The sequence below is a fragment of the Uranotaenia lowii genome, chromosome 2 (genome assembly GCF_029784155.1).
Source record: "Uranotaenia lowii strain MFRU-FL chromosome 2, ASM2978415v1, whole genome shotgun sequence".
NCBI lineage: Eukaryota > Metazoa > Arthropoda > Insecta > Diptera > Culicidae > Uranotaenia > Uranotaenia lowii.
The window spans coordinates 2,586,124-2,604,238 of NC_073692.1; the positions used below are offsets into that span (position 1 = coordinate 2,586,124).

Here is an 18,115-nt window from a genome sequence, read left to right on the forward strand (position 1 = left end):
TCTTATTTTTGGAGAAAACATCCCAGTTTTTTCAAAATACACACAAAAGGGTGATTTTGGGTGGTAAATGGTGTCTGGGCGGTGAATGGTGACTCGATGGTATTTCTAGGAAATAAGACAAATGTATTAAATCTTTCCTTAGTTCAACATAATAAAATGCATAGATGCTTATTTATTTTTTAAGCTTTATGGCATTTTTTATATTGTTACTTCACGGCGTGTACGTAAATTGATTTTTTCTATCAAAGTGATTTTTTTTATCGATGCTGGCGTTCGTAAATTAGAAACAAACGTATGCAAAAGCATTGGAAAGTGATTGACATCTACCAAACAAATCGATCGACTGATGCATACCCTAAAAAAAAAATCAATTTACGACCGCACCGTCAAAAAGCTGTAAGTGATTTATCAATAAAAAATTCTTCTTTACTATGCAGATGAAATGCAACGAGAGCGTGAGTTTTATAAATCTAGAAATCTTCAATGTCCTAAAGATATGCCTCAACAGCAACAGGACAGTGATGATAAAACAAACGAACAGGCACACCAAGAAGCCGATTACCATCGGCAAGATGAACAAGTGAACGTTTGTCTGGAATGTATTAGTAACAATCTTAGGCATTTGAAGCGAAGATTCATACGCTGTAGTTCACAGGCCACTATAACACATCTCAAAAAATTTCTCGCCAAGAAAGTACTCAATGGCATTGAGCGTTACAAAGATGTAAGTAGTTTAATTGATGATAATATTAGTTGTAATTATTGGAATAACGAGAGCCTTTTTGATAATTCATGACATTAACGAAATTTTGAGGACCAAAATTAACAGTATGGAGAATCAACGTAACTACTACGCATTATGAACTGTATTCATGCTCAAAAAAAGTTGTGTTAACGTAAAAATGTCTAAAACTGTAACTGCGTTTTTCAATAAAAATCACTTTCGACTTGCGAAGGCGCACATGATCAGAAAGGTGCTCGAAAGTTCATTTCTTGAAAACGCGCTTCAAAGTTGCCGGAGTGTACAATTTACATAAGTGCGTGCCTTTTTTTTTTTTCAAAAGTACCTTAGTTGTTTGATAATTCAATCGAAAAAGTGTGAAATTAATTGAAAAAAAAACTCGAAAATTTTCAGCAGATACAGATTAGCCTATGGAAAATCGTTTGGCATACTTAATTCAAAATTTATAATTTTTGCACTTGAGCTCCTCTGATCCTAAAGGTCTTGTATTCAAAAGCGTATGGATACGTTTTTTGAAAGAACAATTATATGGTACAGTTTATATAAATATTTCTTTTTTCAGATCGACATTTTATGCAACGATGAGTTACTTGGTAAAGATCATACTCTCAAGTTTGTTTACGTAACAAGATGGCGTTTCAAAGATCCTCCTTTAAGGCTGCAATATCGTCCACGTGTTGACATCTGAGTATGGAAAGTATTTAGCTTATAATGATAGAAATATAACACAGTTTATAACAAATCTTTAAAATAATTTGTTTCAAGAAAATCCGAAAAAATGAATTCTTATAAGGCAGGGGTGAGCAACCTTTTGAACCAACGGGCAAATTTATATTTGAAATCTTGTCGGCGGGCCGCACTTAAAATTACTTTTTTTTAATAATCAGCAGAGCTTTACGTATTTTTTTTAAATTACCAATTTTCTCGAAAACATATCTGAAAAAGGAAAGATACACCGAATTCACGTGTTTAAAACCAGAATTTCAACACGACTTTTTCAATACCCGATATTGAAAAAGTACATCACTATTCTACTTTCTCTAATTTTTCAATACTCAATCATCGTTTAAAAACTAAAAACAAAATACCAAAAGATAAAACAGCAAATGTGGTTTATAACATAAAATGTGGAGGAAGTGAAAAATTCTACATTGGAGAAACGAATCAATTCTTACAAAAAAGATTGGAACAACTTAAGAACGATGTTAAAAACAAAAAAAAAAGGATGATTCGGACTTGCACAACATAGTATCGAGTACGATCATGTTTTTGATTAAAAAAATACCAAAAATTTAGATAAAATCTCGAAGTATAACACCAGAATCTGTGCAGAAATGTTTCACATTAAAATTAGGGGCGACAACGACGTTGTTAACAAACAGAAAGATTCAATTAATTTCAAATCAGCATACAACTCAATTTTACCAAAGATATAAACATAAAATCAAAAACAAACAGCAGACAGCGAATAACAGTACGACGATCGATAGATAAAGTAAGATAATTAGTTCTTGTAAAATGGAAAATTATACAATTAATAAATTAAATTTTAAGCTCCACTGAGGAGGAGCGAAACGCCAAAAGTAGCTCGAAACATTTGGACCAACTGGCAAGTAATTTCGTTTTAATTTTCGCCGAAAAGGTCGATGAAAATAACAAATAATTTATTTTCTGTGTTTTGTTTTTCCATTATTGAAACTTGTCCTCAAAGCCTAGATTTTTTTTCCAACAAACGGTAAGAACCCCGTTTTTTTAATTGAAGTTCTGTATTGGATCATTGCATTGAGATGTTGAGCAAGGTTGTTGAAATCACATAAAAATATTCAATTTTACATATTTTTAAGCAACTATCTCCAAAACTACATGCTTGATTCTAGAATTTTTGTCCAAATCTACATAATTTTTAATCTTGTTTAGAAATCTGTGGGATAGGATTTTTAAAGCTACGAGTGAAACAACTCAATTTATCGGTGTTTGTTATAAATTTTCTATCATATTTCTGATAATCCCCAAATAACTTTTGGGTCGAATCACAGAATTTCAGATATCTATTGTTTTTATCAAGAACTAATAGTTTTTGTCGGTAACTTTAAGGCCGGCTGATTCATGTAAACCAGGCATGTCAAACTCGTTTGAGTGTACGGGCCGCATTGAAAATCTTTCATTTCCAAATTAATATTATTTCCTCTCGTAGCAAAAAAAAAAAAAAATCTTTTTTTTATATTTTGTGGCAGGAAAGCCAGCGTACTTCTGTGTAGTAGGGAATTTTGTGATAATTTAAGACGGGGCTACGCGGGCCCCCCCCCCAGTTTGACATGCCTGATGTAAACTTTAAAAAACCTTTCATGATTATTTTTTTTAAACTTGCTGCAAAAATTTTGGAAAATTACTACACAATTTGTTTTTTTTAGTTTGATTTAAGAATGAGAATGAAAACAAACCCGGTCGAAATCCGGGCTTTTCCAATGAAATCCGGGAAACGGGGCGGACCGGACTTTTCCCAAATTTTATATTAAATATCCGGGCCAATCCGGTTAAAACCAGGCAACCTGGCAATCTGATTATAGAAATTCAGTTTTTATTTATTTTTTTTTATTTATAACTAGTTTATTAAAGGCCTTTTACTTTTACAAAGTTTAAATGTGCCGAGGGTATTCGTTTCACTGGTTAGTAAGGAAGGGGGCCGTAATAGTCGCAGCGACTCAACAGTTAGAAAAAAAAACTTTAAACAAGGAAAAAGGAAGGGGTTTATAGGGGTTATTCTTCAGTATCAGTTTTCCATTAGGGTCCGGTGGTGGCCTCCTTTAGCTGTGGTTTCGGTAGCTACGGTTTGCATGGTATCGGTTTCCAACCTTCTGGCCAGCCTTCTTCAGGAATATGTCGAACCCGTTGGATGAGAGGTAGTACTAATAAATAAACAAAACAGACATTAAATGAAGAACACACAAGGGGAGAGTTTACGTGGGTAAGCGGACTAAACGACCAAGTCAGACAGCTTGAGATATTTGTAAATTGGGAACAAATATCCAAAATCTAAGTTTGCCAGAATGTCTCGAATTGGAACCCCAGGTAATCTACCTCGGGCCCTAAGGGTATCCAGTAGCCAAGCCCTCGTTTGACCATACCTTTCACACGTCCATACAACATGATCGATGTCGTGGTAGCTATCCCCACAAACGCAAACATTGGTTGCAGCGAGATCAATACGAAACAAGTGCGCGTCAAGCCAGCAGTGATTTGACATGAGCCGAGAAATCACGCGAATGAAGTCGCGACTCAAGTTAAAATGCTTAAACCATGCCTTCGTCGGAACCTTAGGGATAATCGTATGGAGCCAACGTCCCTTTGTACCATTGTCCCAGCTAGACTGCCAAGCGTTAATCGCTAAAGTGCGAGGTATTGAAAAGTATTCATTGTAAGTTATTATCCTCTCAAAGATTTCACCTTGTAACGCGCCCACCTTAGCCAATGAGTCCGCCTTCTCATTGCCTTGTATAAGACAATGAGACGGGATCCAAGCTAAGGTAATCCTATACGAATTTTCGATCAGAGCGCCCAATATCCCTGAAATTTCCAGCAAGAAATGGAAAGAGCGCTTCATCAGTTTCATCGATCGAATCGCCTCAACGGAGCTGAGACTATCCGAGTAGATGAAATAGTGGTCTATGGGCAGTGTGCGAATGTGTTCCAAGGTGCAGTAAATAGCGGCTAGCTCAGCAGTGTAAACGGAGCATGGCTCTCGAAGCTTGAACGAAGCTTCAAAGCCCTCATTATACACTGCGAAGCCAGTCGCGTTGTCGATTCTAGAACCATCAGTAAAGAACATTTTTATAGGATCAATTTCACGTACTTTTGAAGCAAAGATTGAAGGAATGATATTGGGTCGGACGTGATCTGGAATTCCACGGATGTCAGCGGTCATGGACAGATCGAATTTTATCAAGGAACTGCTAATCGGGTAAAAGTGACTCGTGTCCGAATTTAATAAAGAAGGATTTATTTCTAATTGACTAAAAGTTTTATAATTATCTACATATTTTACTTGCGGATTAATATTCATAAGCCTTTCCAAATTTTCTATCACCAAAGGATTCATAGTTTCACTTCGAATTAGGAAACGTAGCGATAAATCGAAGAACCGATTTTTCAACGGCATGACTCCCGCCAGTACTTCGAGACCCATCGTATGTGTCGACTGCATACAACCCATGGCAATACGCAAACAACGATACTGTATTCGTTCTAGTTTAATCAAGTGGGTTTGCGCGGCGGACCCAAAGCAAAAGCTTCCGTATTCTATGACCGACAGTATCGTTGTTTGGTATAACCTGATGAGGTCCTGTGGATGAGCACCCCACCAGGTTCCAGTAATCGTTCGAAGAAAATTGATTCTCTTTTGGCATTTTTGAGTCAAGTACCTAATATGTTTTCCCCAGAGGCATTTAGAGTCGAACCAGACACCCAAATATTTAAAACTAAGAGATTGAGTTAGAGTTCTACCCATCATAAGAAGCTCTATTTGAGGAGGGGAATTCTTCCTTGAAAAAACTACTAACTCGGTTTTACTAGGCGAAAACTCGATGCCTAGATTCCTGGCCCAATGTGATAAATTATTTCTAGAGTTTGTTTTGATTGGTTGATAAACATGTATATTAGGCTTGGTAAAAACTTGGTTTCATTTAATTAATAAATGTGAAATCGTATTCAACGAATTCTACTTCTTGGCACGGAGAAACTCTCTTATCAACTGGCAGCGCAAATGGGACGAGGATGAGCAGGGTCGGTGGTTCCACTCGATTATCCCAAAGGTAAGCCTTAAACCCTGGTTTAATAGATTGAACCTGAGTCGGGATTTTATTCGTATATTTTCCCGTCTCATGTCCAATCATTCTTCCTTGAATGCGGTACTCTATCGTATAAATATTGCTGGCAGCAATTTATGCGGTTGTGGCCTAGGTTACCATGACATAGAGCATATTGTTTGGTCGTGTGAGGACCATCTTGTCGCTAGAACGAATTTAATAGACTCCCTTCGGGCCCGAGGAAAACCACCTGACGTTCCAGTGAGGGATGTGTTAGCTGTGATGGACTTGGACTACATGTTCGAAATATACCTTTTCCTAAAAGCTATTGATCTCCGTCTATAATTCTTTTTATTTTCATATTTCCCTTTCTATTTCCTATTCTCTTCAAAAAGTGTTAAAAAAGTGATCTAGACTTAAGCAAACAATTGTAAAAATCAAAACGAGTTTGGCTCCTTAAAGCCTCAAGGTATGAGCCGTTTCAAATAAACGAATTACAAAAAAAAAAAACTTTTAGAAAATGATTTAAATTTAAGACGTATAATGACTTTCTCATTTTCGAGTGCAGTTTGGTTTTTGCGTTGCACTGGATAGGCGTGCAACAAAAGGACACATAATAATAGTTTGTTATGTTGGTTCTTGCGACTTAATGCATTTTCGCAGAAAATGCGTCGCTAAGTATTGAAAAGTTCGGAAAATCAAACGGAAATCGCTAGCTAGAGTAGTATCAACAATCCCAATAAAATAAATATGCAGGTAAGTTCAAATATCGTTAGTTTTATGCCTGTACAAATTTTGAGCTCTATATTTTTACTCATACCAGAGACAGCCAACTCAACTTTAAGTTTAACAAAAGCTATCGTGGTTTCCGCAATCCTTGAACCATTCTGGGAGTCACAGGTTATAATGAACAATGTGAAGTGGACAAGATACATTACTGATGCCCTTCGCAGCATCGATTCCAGGCTGCTGCAGCGGGGGAGGAGACCGCTATCCACTATGACAACAAGGTCCGCTCTACAAGTGTTGAGAAATTCGAGGATCCGGATATTCAGTAGAGCGCATATCACCTACTTGGACCCAGACAACGTTCCTGAAAGTTAAACGTAAGTCAACTTTCTTTTGTGCTCTATTTTGAGGCGAGTGGCAAATTGACACAGAAAGAATTCCTCGAAATCAAGTGTCAATAATTACGCAATTCTGCAGAATAGTCATAAAATGGGAGAACATTAGTAGTTTAAGCTAATTATCAAGAATTGGCGAAGCTCAAAACAAATTTAATCCAGTTTTCAAAGAAATTTGCAAAACGACGTTTCCACCAAATGTATAATGCAAAAGGTTGTAAGAGCATTTTTACTAGTACAAATGAATCTATGCCTGAATTGAATACAGTAGCTCTTTTCTTAACTATTCTTGAAACGCAAACCGAATTTTCAGATAATTTTGAGCAATATGTTTAATACAGGAATTAAAAATGTGTTACAAAACTTCAACAACGATTTTCTCGAATCTAGTCAAGTGGCTCATACGACTTAATCAAAAAAAACTCTAGATTTAGAGTTTCTTGTAGCGGAGGTTTTATTTGAGTCTCTGTTTTACCTGTGAAATGAACAACACAGTCATCCGCAAGCTGTCTTAGCGTGCAATTTTGTGCCATACAAGCATCGATTTCTCGGACATAAAAGTTGTATAGCAGGGGGCTTAAACATGAGCCTTGGGGTAGACCCATGTAACTAATTCGTTCAACTTTGGTTTCTCCATGGCTAAAATGCATGATTTTTTCAGACAACAGGTTATATAGAAAATTGTTCAAAATTGGTGAAAGTCCGCAAGAGTTAAGATTACTAGATAGCACTTCTATGGACACCGAATCGAATGCCCCTTTGATGTCCAGAAATACTGCCCCCATCTGCTCTTTTTGGGCAAACGCCAATTGAATGTCTGATGAAAGTAATGCTAGACAGTCGTTCGTACCCTTGCCTCTACGGAATCCAAATTGTGTACTTGACAACAGATTGTTTGATTCAACCGACTTACTTCCAGCCGAAAGAGAATCATTTTTTCGAGCAATTTCCGGAGACACGAGAGCATTGCAATCGGCCTATACGAGTTGTAATCAGAAACTGGTTTTCCCGGTTTTTGGATGGCGATGACTTTCACTTGTCTCCAGTCATGCGGAACAATGTTCAGCTCCAAACACTTATTGAATAAATTCAACAAGCGTTTCTTAGCGGTATCTGGCAGATTCTTCAACAAGTTGAATTTGATTCTGTCCAGTCCGGGAGCTGAATTGTTGCAAGACCAGAGCGCAAGTGAGAGTTCGACCATCGAGAATTGATCCTCCGTTTCGGAACTATTCTCTGTATCCCGATAGTGTTTCTGAGCTGGTGCTGCGTCCGGGCAGACCTTTTTCGCGAACTGTATCAGCCATCGACTTGAACTTTCTTCAGTTTCGTTCGAAGGAGTGTGATTTCGCATGTTTCGTGCCGTTCTCCAAAGCGTGTTCAATGACGTTTCTCGAGATAACCCATCCACGAATCGCCGCCAGTACCCCCGTTTCTTGCCCCTGATCAGGTTCTTGAACTTGCGTTCCAAGGCCAAGTAACATTGGAACTTCTCTGGCAATCCGGTTCTGCGAAACTCAACAAACGCCTTGCATTTTTCAACTCGCGCGCGTGAGCAATCTCCATCCCACCACGGAGTGGGAGGCCGTTTCTGTATCGTCGAACTTTCATTCCGTCTGACCTGTGCTCCGATTGCACAGTCCACAATTGTTCCAGAAATAAAACTGTACTCTTCCTCCGGAGACAGTTCGTCCATTAAGTCGATGGCGTCGCTTACACCCGATGCATACTTTTTTGAAGACTTGGGATCCGCAGTGGCCAGAGAAACGCTTTGAGTAATAATTAACAAAAAGTTTATTACGAAGAAAAAGTGATCTTTTATGTTCGGGAGTTTGTATCAGACTAGTGAAAAATTTTCAGGATCGCTTGACACATCCTTTTCAAGGATTGCTTCGCTTCACCCCCTCTCGATCCGCCAATCCAATAGATCTCCGAAGGATCTCAAATCGGCCTACATCCAGGGACTTCGTGAAAATATCAGCCAGTTGTTCATTACTCTTGATTGGTTCGATTTTCAGCACACCAGAAGCAACTCGATCTCGAAGAAAGTGATGTTTTATGTCAATATGTTTGGCACGTCGGGATTCACAGTTTCTTGCCATTCCAATGCACCCATGGTTGTCTTCAAAGATGGTCACAGGTGATACCTCCCGGAATCCCAGGTCTTCCAAAATACCGATCAGCCATATCGCTTCTATCGCCGCCGCTACCAGAGCCACATATTCAGCTTCACTGGACGACATAGCTACCGTTGTTTGTTTCTTGCTGCACCAGGATACTGTTTTACCAAAGACTTGGAACATGTAACCGCTTACAGACTTCCTATCTTCCGTGTCAGAAGCCCAATCCGCATCCGCGAAACCTCGTAGTGGTTCTGTCTGCTTGTTGACGGAGTACCTCAGAAAAACGTCTTTTGTACCCTTCAAATATCGAACAGCTCGCTTCAATGCACCCCAATGATGCTCACCAGGATTCTGCTGGAAACGTCCTAGATAGCCAATCGTAAAACATACATCAGGACGGGTGGACATCATAAGGTACATTATGGTTCCTAAAAGTTCTCGGTACGGTTCGCTTGTTGTTTCAGCTTCATTTTTCTCCAACTGCAACGCCTTTTCCATCGGAGTCTTGCAAGGGTTGCATTCAGCCAAGCCAAATTTTCGAAGAAGTTTCTCGATACTAGCAGTTTGCGACAACTTCATCTCACCACGCTTCATGTCATAATCGATCTTGACGCCAAGAAAGTTTCGCACTTGCCCGCAATCCGTCATTTGGAACTCATTTGATAACTGTTGCTTCATATCCAAAACAGTTTCCAAGTTCCTTCCAGCCACAAGCAGATCATCGACGTACAGGACCAGAAATATTTCATCTCTCCCTGAAGACTTGGGATCCGCAGTGGCCAGAGAAACGCTTTGAGTAATAATTAACAAAAAGTTTATTACGAAGAAAAAGTGATCTTTTATGTTCGGGAGTTTGTATCAGACTAGTGAAAAATTTTCAGGATCGCTTGACACATCCTTTTCAAGGATTGCTTCGCTTCATTTTTCCAATCAATATTCTTTGTGAGGTCATAAGGAATATTGATCTCTTCGGGTGGACTACGACCACTGGTGATAGAAATATGGATAGGCAAATGATCGCTTCCCTGAGGGTCTTGGATTACCTTCCACGTACAATCCAAGCTCAGAGAGGAAGAAGCTAAAGAAATATCTAAAATACTATGCTGTGTTTGGGATCCATTAATTCGAGTCACTTCCCCATTGTTTAAGACAGTCATGTTGAAGTCGTCGCACAGCTCATAAATAATGTTAGCACGATCATCATCACGTGAGCTACCCCAGCCCACGCCATGGGAGTTGAAATCTCCCAGAACTAACCGGGGTTCTGGGAGAAGTGAAAGAATATTCGCCAATTGGTTCCGGCTCACGCTTGAATTTGGCGGAATATATACCGAGGCTAGGCAAAGGTCTTGGCCTTTAATTCTAGCTTGGGAACTGACGACTTCAATACCTGGAGATGGTTGTAGTGGAATACGATAGAAAGAGTGGCATTTCTTGATCCCCAAAAGAACGCCACCCCCTCTTTGACCATCACGATCCAGCGAATTATGTTGTGACTGTGGAAGGGAAATTCTACGTTTGGAGAGAGCCAAGTTTCGCATAAGGCAAACACATCACAATTCAAATTGTGTACCAATATTTTAAATGGGTCTAATTTTGGTAAAATACTTCTGCAGTTCCATTGCAATACCGAAACAATTTCTCTCCCCTCATTGGATGAATTATCCATCGAAAGAAATTGCTTCTGCGATGAGGGTCATAGTGAGAGCTTTCTTTTTCAAGAATTCTCTCAAAAGGGCTACAAACATATTTATCATAGTCCTCCATCCTGCTGATACACTGAAAAAGTCCAGAATGAACGCAACAATTTCCGAGAATTTCATCTTACCATCAGCCGAAAAGCTGGGAAAACCATTTGACGATGGTTCAGGTGCAGTTTCTCTGGGAATTGTTGCATTCCTGTTAGCTATAACTGATGGGCCTGAATTTCGAAGGGAAGCCTGGGGTTTTGAATTCCCAGAAAGTGGAGGGAAGTCCTTCGGGGACGGATTAAAACCCGGAGGACTCTGAATAGGAGGGGCAGAATTACTATTTCCACTTTGAGGATTTCTTTTAATTTTAACTCTGCTGGCAGCTAATCGGGTTTGTGTTTTAGTAATGCGTTTCCTTTTTGGAGCCTGTGAAACATTATTTTTTAAAAATGGCCCAGTTGATGTTCCTTCACATGGATCCTCCCCTTCGGACTCATTCTCGCTTAGAAGGTCAAACTGGTTCTCTGAGACGATTGGCAAAGACTTCAAAACCATGTCTCTATAGGACATTTTTACTCGATTTTTCAGAGAAGTCTTGATTTTTTCCCGGCGCGATATGTACTTAGGGCACGCCGAGAGAGCATGAGATGCTTCACCAGTGCAATACAAACACCTGTTTGCTGCTTGTGTTGTACACGAAGCTTCCTCATGCTTCTCCCCGCACTTAGAGCAGCGTGCCTGATTGCAGCAGTAGGCGGCCGTATGATCCAACTGCTTGCAATTCTGGCAGCACATGACCGAAGGCACATAAAGTCTCACAGGTAGACGAACCTTCCCGATCGCAACGTAATCAGGTAAGTGCAGTGCCGGAAAAGGTAACCTGAAAAGAGTTCGACAGGGAAAACTTCCGTTTTCCCCCCTCGCCAGATGCTGATTGTAATTGTCGCGCGTCCAACACCTTGACCATTGGAAGAGCAGGATCCTTGAATCGGCCAACCCCTGATTCCATTAGGTCATCGACGGTCAAACCCTCTTCGGTTACCACTCCGTCGATTTCCACGTCACGAGCGGGAACGTAAACGCGGTACTCGATCGTAAATCTCTCGTCACAAGCAATGGCGTTTGCTTCCTTCAAGCTACCAACAACAACGCGCATTTTGTTCCGAATCATCGGCTGGTAGCTGACTACGGAAGAGTACGATCGGTCGAGGTCTCGGGAAATTGAAATAACGTTTAGAGGTTTCGATTTGGACCGGAAATACACAACCCAAGGTCCCGTCGATTCATTCTGGTAAACCCGACGAACGAGGGGGATGTTTAGGCAGTTCGTTATTTTCTTCAAGAGGGGAGTTCACTTGAGCGGTTGATGATGATGGATTAGTGCCAAACCTAAATGGAATTTGGGAAAAGGAGTCTGCGAGGAGGGAGGAGGGGTATCTTCCGTGTCAGTGAGATACATAGGATGAACTTCCATTGTTCCCTCAGAAACAGTTTCTTTGGAAATATCCTCCTGTAAAGGGGGATCTTTGCCCGCCTCGCCGTCGTCATCCATTAGGCGGAAGCTTTCCGACCTAATGGGCTTTTAGTGGAGATCGAAACCTTTAAAATTTTTAGTATAAGTATAAAACAACAATAATAAGAAGAAAAATATAAAAGTATTGAATAAAACCAAAATAAACTCTTGGAAAGAAAGAAAAAAGAAATACAACCTCGTTTTATTGGGCACACCTTGTTATTAGGTAGGCACCCTATACCACCTGGCTGGTGACTATCCAGAGTCTGTTGTCTCCTGCTGGTCAATGCTGATGATTTGCGAAGTGCTGCAACTATGACTTCCGTTCTATTTTCTTTTAACGGCACACAAGTCCGGCTATTTGAGGAAAATTATTGGTCTTACGGAAAAAACAAAAAAAAAACTGTCCTCAGACTTAGCGCGCAAGATGTGTCGAAACTGAAACACGCGGTCTGGTTTTTTGTGTGCCGGAGCAAATTTGACCTTCGACAAAACAATGGCCGCTCGCCACGTTTTCCGAATCTTTACAAAACACTACTTCTGAAGCACTTGTATATAAATTCACTTGATGGAACACTTTATTTTGACCGTTGAACCGATAAACGGTTGTAACTCTTCTCACAAGAACAACTAATGTTCTTTACTCGAAAAATAAAACCGACACGCGGGACAAAATAATAACACGTCCGTACAGCTTTAGCACATAGAGTGGAATGAGAAATTCAGTTCTGAATATTAAATTTTAAATCAAACCCATTTTGAAGGTTCTGGTTCCATATTCCCATAACAAAAATTATATTTCGACATATTTTCGTATTTCTGATTCTGTATCAAGTTTAGGATTCTTGATTTTCAGTTCGAGTAATCATAAGAAGTTAAGAATGGAAAGCTGCTTTGAAATCCTGGCTCAAATTCGGTTTTACATTTCATATAAAATTTGAATAATGTTTCTCGAAAATCACATGCATTTTCAGTAGATTTCAAATTATAAAAAAGAAGAATTTTGTTTTATATTCATATTCGAAATTCTTAAACTTTATTTTAGCACAAAATTTAAACATATAAAGCTTCTAGGTGGCGATCCAAAATTGAAAACTCAGATTCAGTTTCATCATTTGAAATTCACATTTTTAACCAGATTCACAAAACATATCAAAAATCAATCATTGAAATGATGAATGAAGATTAAACCAGCTCTACAGAATTTAAATAATGTATTCATGAATGAGGGCTCAAAGGCTTGGATAATAAAGTTCTAATCTAGAAGTAAGATTCCTAAATCATAGTTTTTGTACATTTCAAAAATCGTCTAGAAATTTGGAAACAAATTCAAAGTTCAATTGAATGAGTTTTTCAATCAACATAAAATAGTTGAGAAATTCAAGAGAACATGAACTTAAAAATTTTCTTGTCAATTCAATTTCCAAATATCATATTTTTAATCAGGACTAGTTTGTACATACAATTCAACTGAAAATCACAAATCTAAAGTAGAATTTGAGTAAATTTTCAAAGTTATGATTCCTGCAAAATATCCCAAATTATAATAAAAAAAATCATCCAGAAGATTTTTATCATGGAATTGATTCTTCATGAAAAATATTTTCAGTTAAAGTACCTGATCTTCACTTAAAAAATCTACATAAAATACTTTATTTTTTCAGTGTATTGTTGAACATTATTAATATTGCAGTTTTTAAAGCCTGATTTCAAACTAAAATCATAAATTTAGTTCAAGTTTGCATCAAACATATTTGATCCGAATTTTTTTTTATCTCTTACTGCTTTTTATTTTGTAAAATTTTATTTATTTTCATCAAAGGTTAGAATCTTAGAATTTGCAAAAGAGTTTAGAACATGGGTGGCCAAGATTTTCAACAGGCGGGCCAAATTTTGGAGATGAGATTTGTTGGCGGGCCACACAATCATTTTATTTTTTTGAAAATTCGTAGCAAATAAATGATTAACTGTTTTTAAAGGATGCTGAAATAAATTAATTTTTATTTCATTTTTTTTCTTTCTAAAATGTATAGATATATGTATGAAAGACAGGTTAATGAGATTCGGTTCAGGTTTCTACTGTTTGTATTGACATGGATTGATTTGAAAAATAATATGGAATATTATTGAGAGGTCGTTTCTTTTCATTACTATATTAGAAACATATTAGAAACATTTTTCGACTATAATAGCATATGTGTCCATCCAGACCAAATTGTATATAGATATATGTTATATGGAGCAATAGTTATGTCACATAAATTTGTTTTTATTTCAAGTTTTGAACTTCTATTGGGTTAATTTGTTGCAGAAATGTTTGATTTTAGTATAGGAATAGCAGAGTACATGAAATTTCGTTCAAAGTCTTTCAATTTTTAAAATGAAAATTCTGATTTTTGACTTCTGTATCCTGTGGAGTTGTCCAACTTTTCCTTTGTGCGTAATGCTTCACGAATGCCCATTTCAGATGTTATTTAATCAACAGCGCTGCACAAAAAATAATTGATTAGTTTTTAATCTGTTAACCAAGTTGTTCAAAAATATTTTCAAATGAAATGCGAACTTTAAAACTTGATTGTGACACAGTGACCGCGACTATCGAAACATTCAAAGAGTTCTTTTTTTCATAATATGGCACTATCCAAACAGATTTAAAAAAAATCGAAGATCAAAATTGAAACTGAAACTAGGGGTGCCTTAACTAAAAAGTTTCAAGGCTAAAAGATCAAGTGAACAATGTGAGTGTAAATTCGATCTCTTGAAATTCCATGATTCTAGGAGTCCCGTATGGTAAAAACGAACATACGAATTATGGCTTTTGAAAAATGGTACATTTTTACTTGTATATCTTTAATAGATTAATTGGTTTAACAGAATAATTATAATAAAGGTTTTTATTGGTTTCGAACTTTTGCAAATGTATCATTGATATGGGGACAATTTTATAATCTGACGGGTTTGTGACAAGCTTTCTTCAATTTTTCAAAAGATTACAAAATTTTTATTTTTGTAACTTTAAAACACATGATATTTTGTAGTTTTCTAAATTTATATATTCTGAGGTACATATTAGATATAAGATTTTTCTGTAAAAAAAAATTTAATTGAAATCCTCAGAACATTGTAATTGTCAACAGATATAATAACATGGATCATCAAACGCATTGAATGTTGATAGCTTTTCAAACAAAAAATTTAAAAATATGTAGTCAGTAGTGTAATTCTATGTGAAAAATCATAAATAAGCTGCAAAAACTGTTGAAAGCTCCCGTCTGCAAAAATGAGCAAATTTTAAATTGGGTCAAAATCTGAAGACATCTTGCGCAAATTGTCATGTAATGTATCTTTTTTCCTTGATATTTACAGTAGAAATTTCGTTGATTTCAGTGGAGGCTGACAAATGAAGTGAATTCTTAGCTCTAAAATGCTTAAAATACTACACTTTGACATATAAACTGATTTATCCGTGTTTTCATATTTGGTATAACTTCGTACTGAAGTTTTTTTTAAATATCATGTTATTCTCTTCATGAAGCCTTTAAAACGGATTTTTTTCAGCACGTGCTGGTCAAATCCAGGCTATTTTATTTAAAATCTGGAATCAATACTGATGTTATGAAATCGCTTGGTACATCTTTGTACCTGAAAATGATCACATTTTCATATGTGATGAAAGAAATTAGAGAAACATGAACTATCAAAGAACGAAAGAACATAAGCCGTAAATATCATGAAAGTTTCGAAAAAGATACAACGGCTCACCGACAGGACTTGAACCTGCAATCTCCGCTTCGGTACAACGGCGCGTTAGCCAAATCCACCACGGTGAACGTTCACCGTGGTGGATTTGGCTAACGCGCCGTTGTACCGAAGCGGAGATTGCAGGTTCAAGTCCTGTCGGTGAGCCGTTGTATCTTTTTCGAAATTTTCATGATATTTACGGCTTATGTTCTTTCGTTCTTTGATAGTTCATGTTTCTCTAATTTCTTTCATCACATATGAAAATGTTAAAATCTGGCAAAATCCGGGCATAGGTTTCAAAATAGACAACCAAATCCAGACAATATCAGGGCAATTTGATCAAAACTCAGGAATTACTATTGAAAAATCAACACTCAACAGCATATTTTGAATCATTTTGTAGGCTTACAAAAAAACCTTTCAGATTAATTTTTATATAACTATATTTTTGTTGAATATCCAGATTTTTTTCAATGAACCGGGCAACTTGACCGGACTTTTCCTAAATTTTGTGATAAATATCCGGGCTAACCCGGAAAAAACTCTTATCGCTTTTAGCATAATTCATCGCAATACACATCTGTTATTCGAAAGTACTGTTCATATATCAAATATTGGAAAATTATTGGTTTGGCCACTCATGGTTTAGAAGATTGGGCTTGTTTGATTTGAGTATAGAATAAGTTTTTTTTTAAAGAAATTGAAGGCTACCCTAAAAAGAACTTATTTTATACTCAAATCAAATAACTTTGATCTTCAAAGTTATTTGCAAATTTCATATTTTGGCTTCATTATAAAAATTTAGCTCACCCTTTAGGCTAAGGACCACTGTTTTAAAGTTACTGTTTAAAGGTTTTTTTAAATGACACTTTATCATCCTTGCGGCAATCGTGTCTTCTCTAAAGTTACGATTTCATACAAAAACTATTAATGAATACTTAAAAATGAATCTAATTACAAACATAATTAGTTTTTTTTAATGCGTGTGTTGTTGGGCAAAAAATCATAGGTAAAAATATGTCACCAAACCCCCTCCCCCCTGATTCGGTTCTTCCTACGACCTGTATATGTAATACACACAAACTATAGAAAGCTCAAGCTTTGTGACATAATAGTGTGATAGTTGATCTATCTTACGCAGAAAATTTGATCATAAAATAACATCAGAGTAAAAAGTTATGGATGTTCAAAGTCGAAGTGACAGTTCGCGTGCTTCCAATTTCTATACAATTATGAACGGTACTGTATATATTTTATGGGGGCAAGTGCAAACGCAAATGCTTTTTCCAAACTAATTCACAAATGCGTCAGTGTATCGGTCCTAAAATGAATTTAATACATGTTCCGGTATGTTTTATCAACTTTTATTGATATATTTTCTGTTTCCTGCAATATTCTTTACTTTTTGGGACTTGTTAGTAGAACTGGCAACCTTGGTACGGGATCGGACAAACGTCAACGCGTTGGCGCCGAAAAAGAATTGGGACTTGACTCAGCAATTTTGAACTGACTAGACGTGTGTTGCCAATTTTAGTAAAATTAAGCTGTGATTGTGCTATTTATTACTAGAATTAACCTATTTTGATCCGTACTATAACTTGTTCGTAATTAATTTATTGCCGTGCCGTAAAATATATTTTGTGTATTGAGTGGAATGAGCATAAACAAAGCTGCCCCCGTGGGGGCAGCGGCTACTAAGGAAGATGATAACCTCAAACCGATGCATACACCGGACGACCAAGAGATGGTAGATACGTTTACAAATGAAAATGAAAAACCGAAACAAACTGCTCAAGTAAGTCAAAATAAACCCGAAATAGAAAAAATGAGAAAAGTATACCAGAAATTTAGCTACTGTGATACTGATAGCAGACCATACAGAGTCATCATAGAAAATACAGATCTAGAAAGGAGGAAATATATAAATAGGCTTCAAATAGGAATAGTATTGAACCAAATAGGCTTTGACAAGTGTATAGACGATATTAAAAAGACCGGACGTAATAAAGCTACTGTTTATGTTGGGAACATAAAGGATGCCAATAGACTAGCTGACTGTCAGAGCCTAAACTTAAAAGGTTACAAAGCATACATACCCAAAAAATTTGTAACTGTTACGGGAGTTCTGTCTGATATTCCAACGGAATTGGATATCAATGAAATAATTGAGAATGTGATATGTGATGTCAAAGTGGAATCAGTGTTTAGAATGACAAGGAAATACAACGATGAAAGGATCCCCACCAACAGAGTAGGTATTGTCTTCAGAAGTAATGTGCTGCCAAGGTTTGTAAGAATGTTTTCTGTAATAAATCGAGTCGAACCGTTTATACCACGTCCTGTAATATGTTTTAAATGTCTTAGGTACAATCATCTGTC

General features: G+C 37.2%; 1 protein-coding gene across 1 annotated transcript in view; it reads left to right on the forward strand.

Moving 5' to 3' along the window:
* LOC129747346 (polycomb group RING finger protein 3) overlaps positions 1–1,492 on the forward strand; it is a 2,733-nt gene extending 1,241 nt beyond the window's left edge. The window contains exons 3-4 of the mRNA XM_055741501.1: positions 438–724; positions 1,305–1,492. Coding sequence (XP_055597476.1) covers positions 438–724; positions 1,305–1,430 — 413 coding nt within the window. The 3' untranslated portion in view covers positions 1,431–1,492. The remainder of the gene's footprint in view (positions 1–437; positions 725–1,304) is intronic.
* The last annotated feature ends 16,623 nt before the right edge of the window (positions 1,493–18,115 follow it).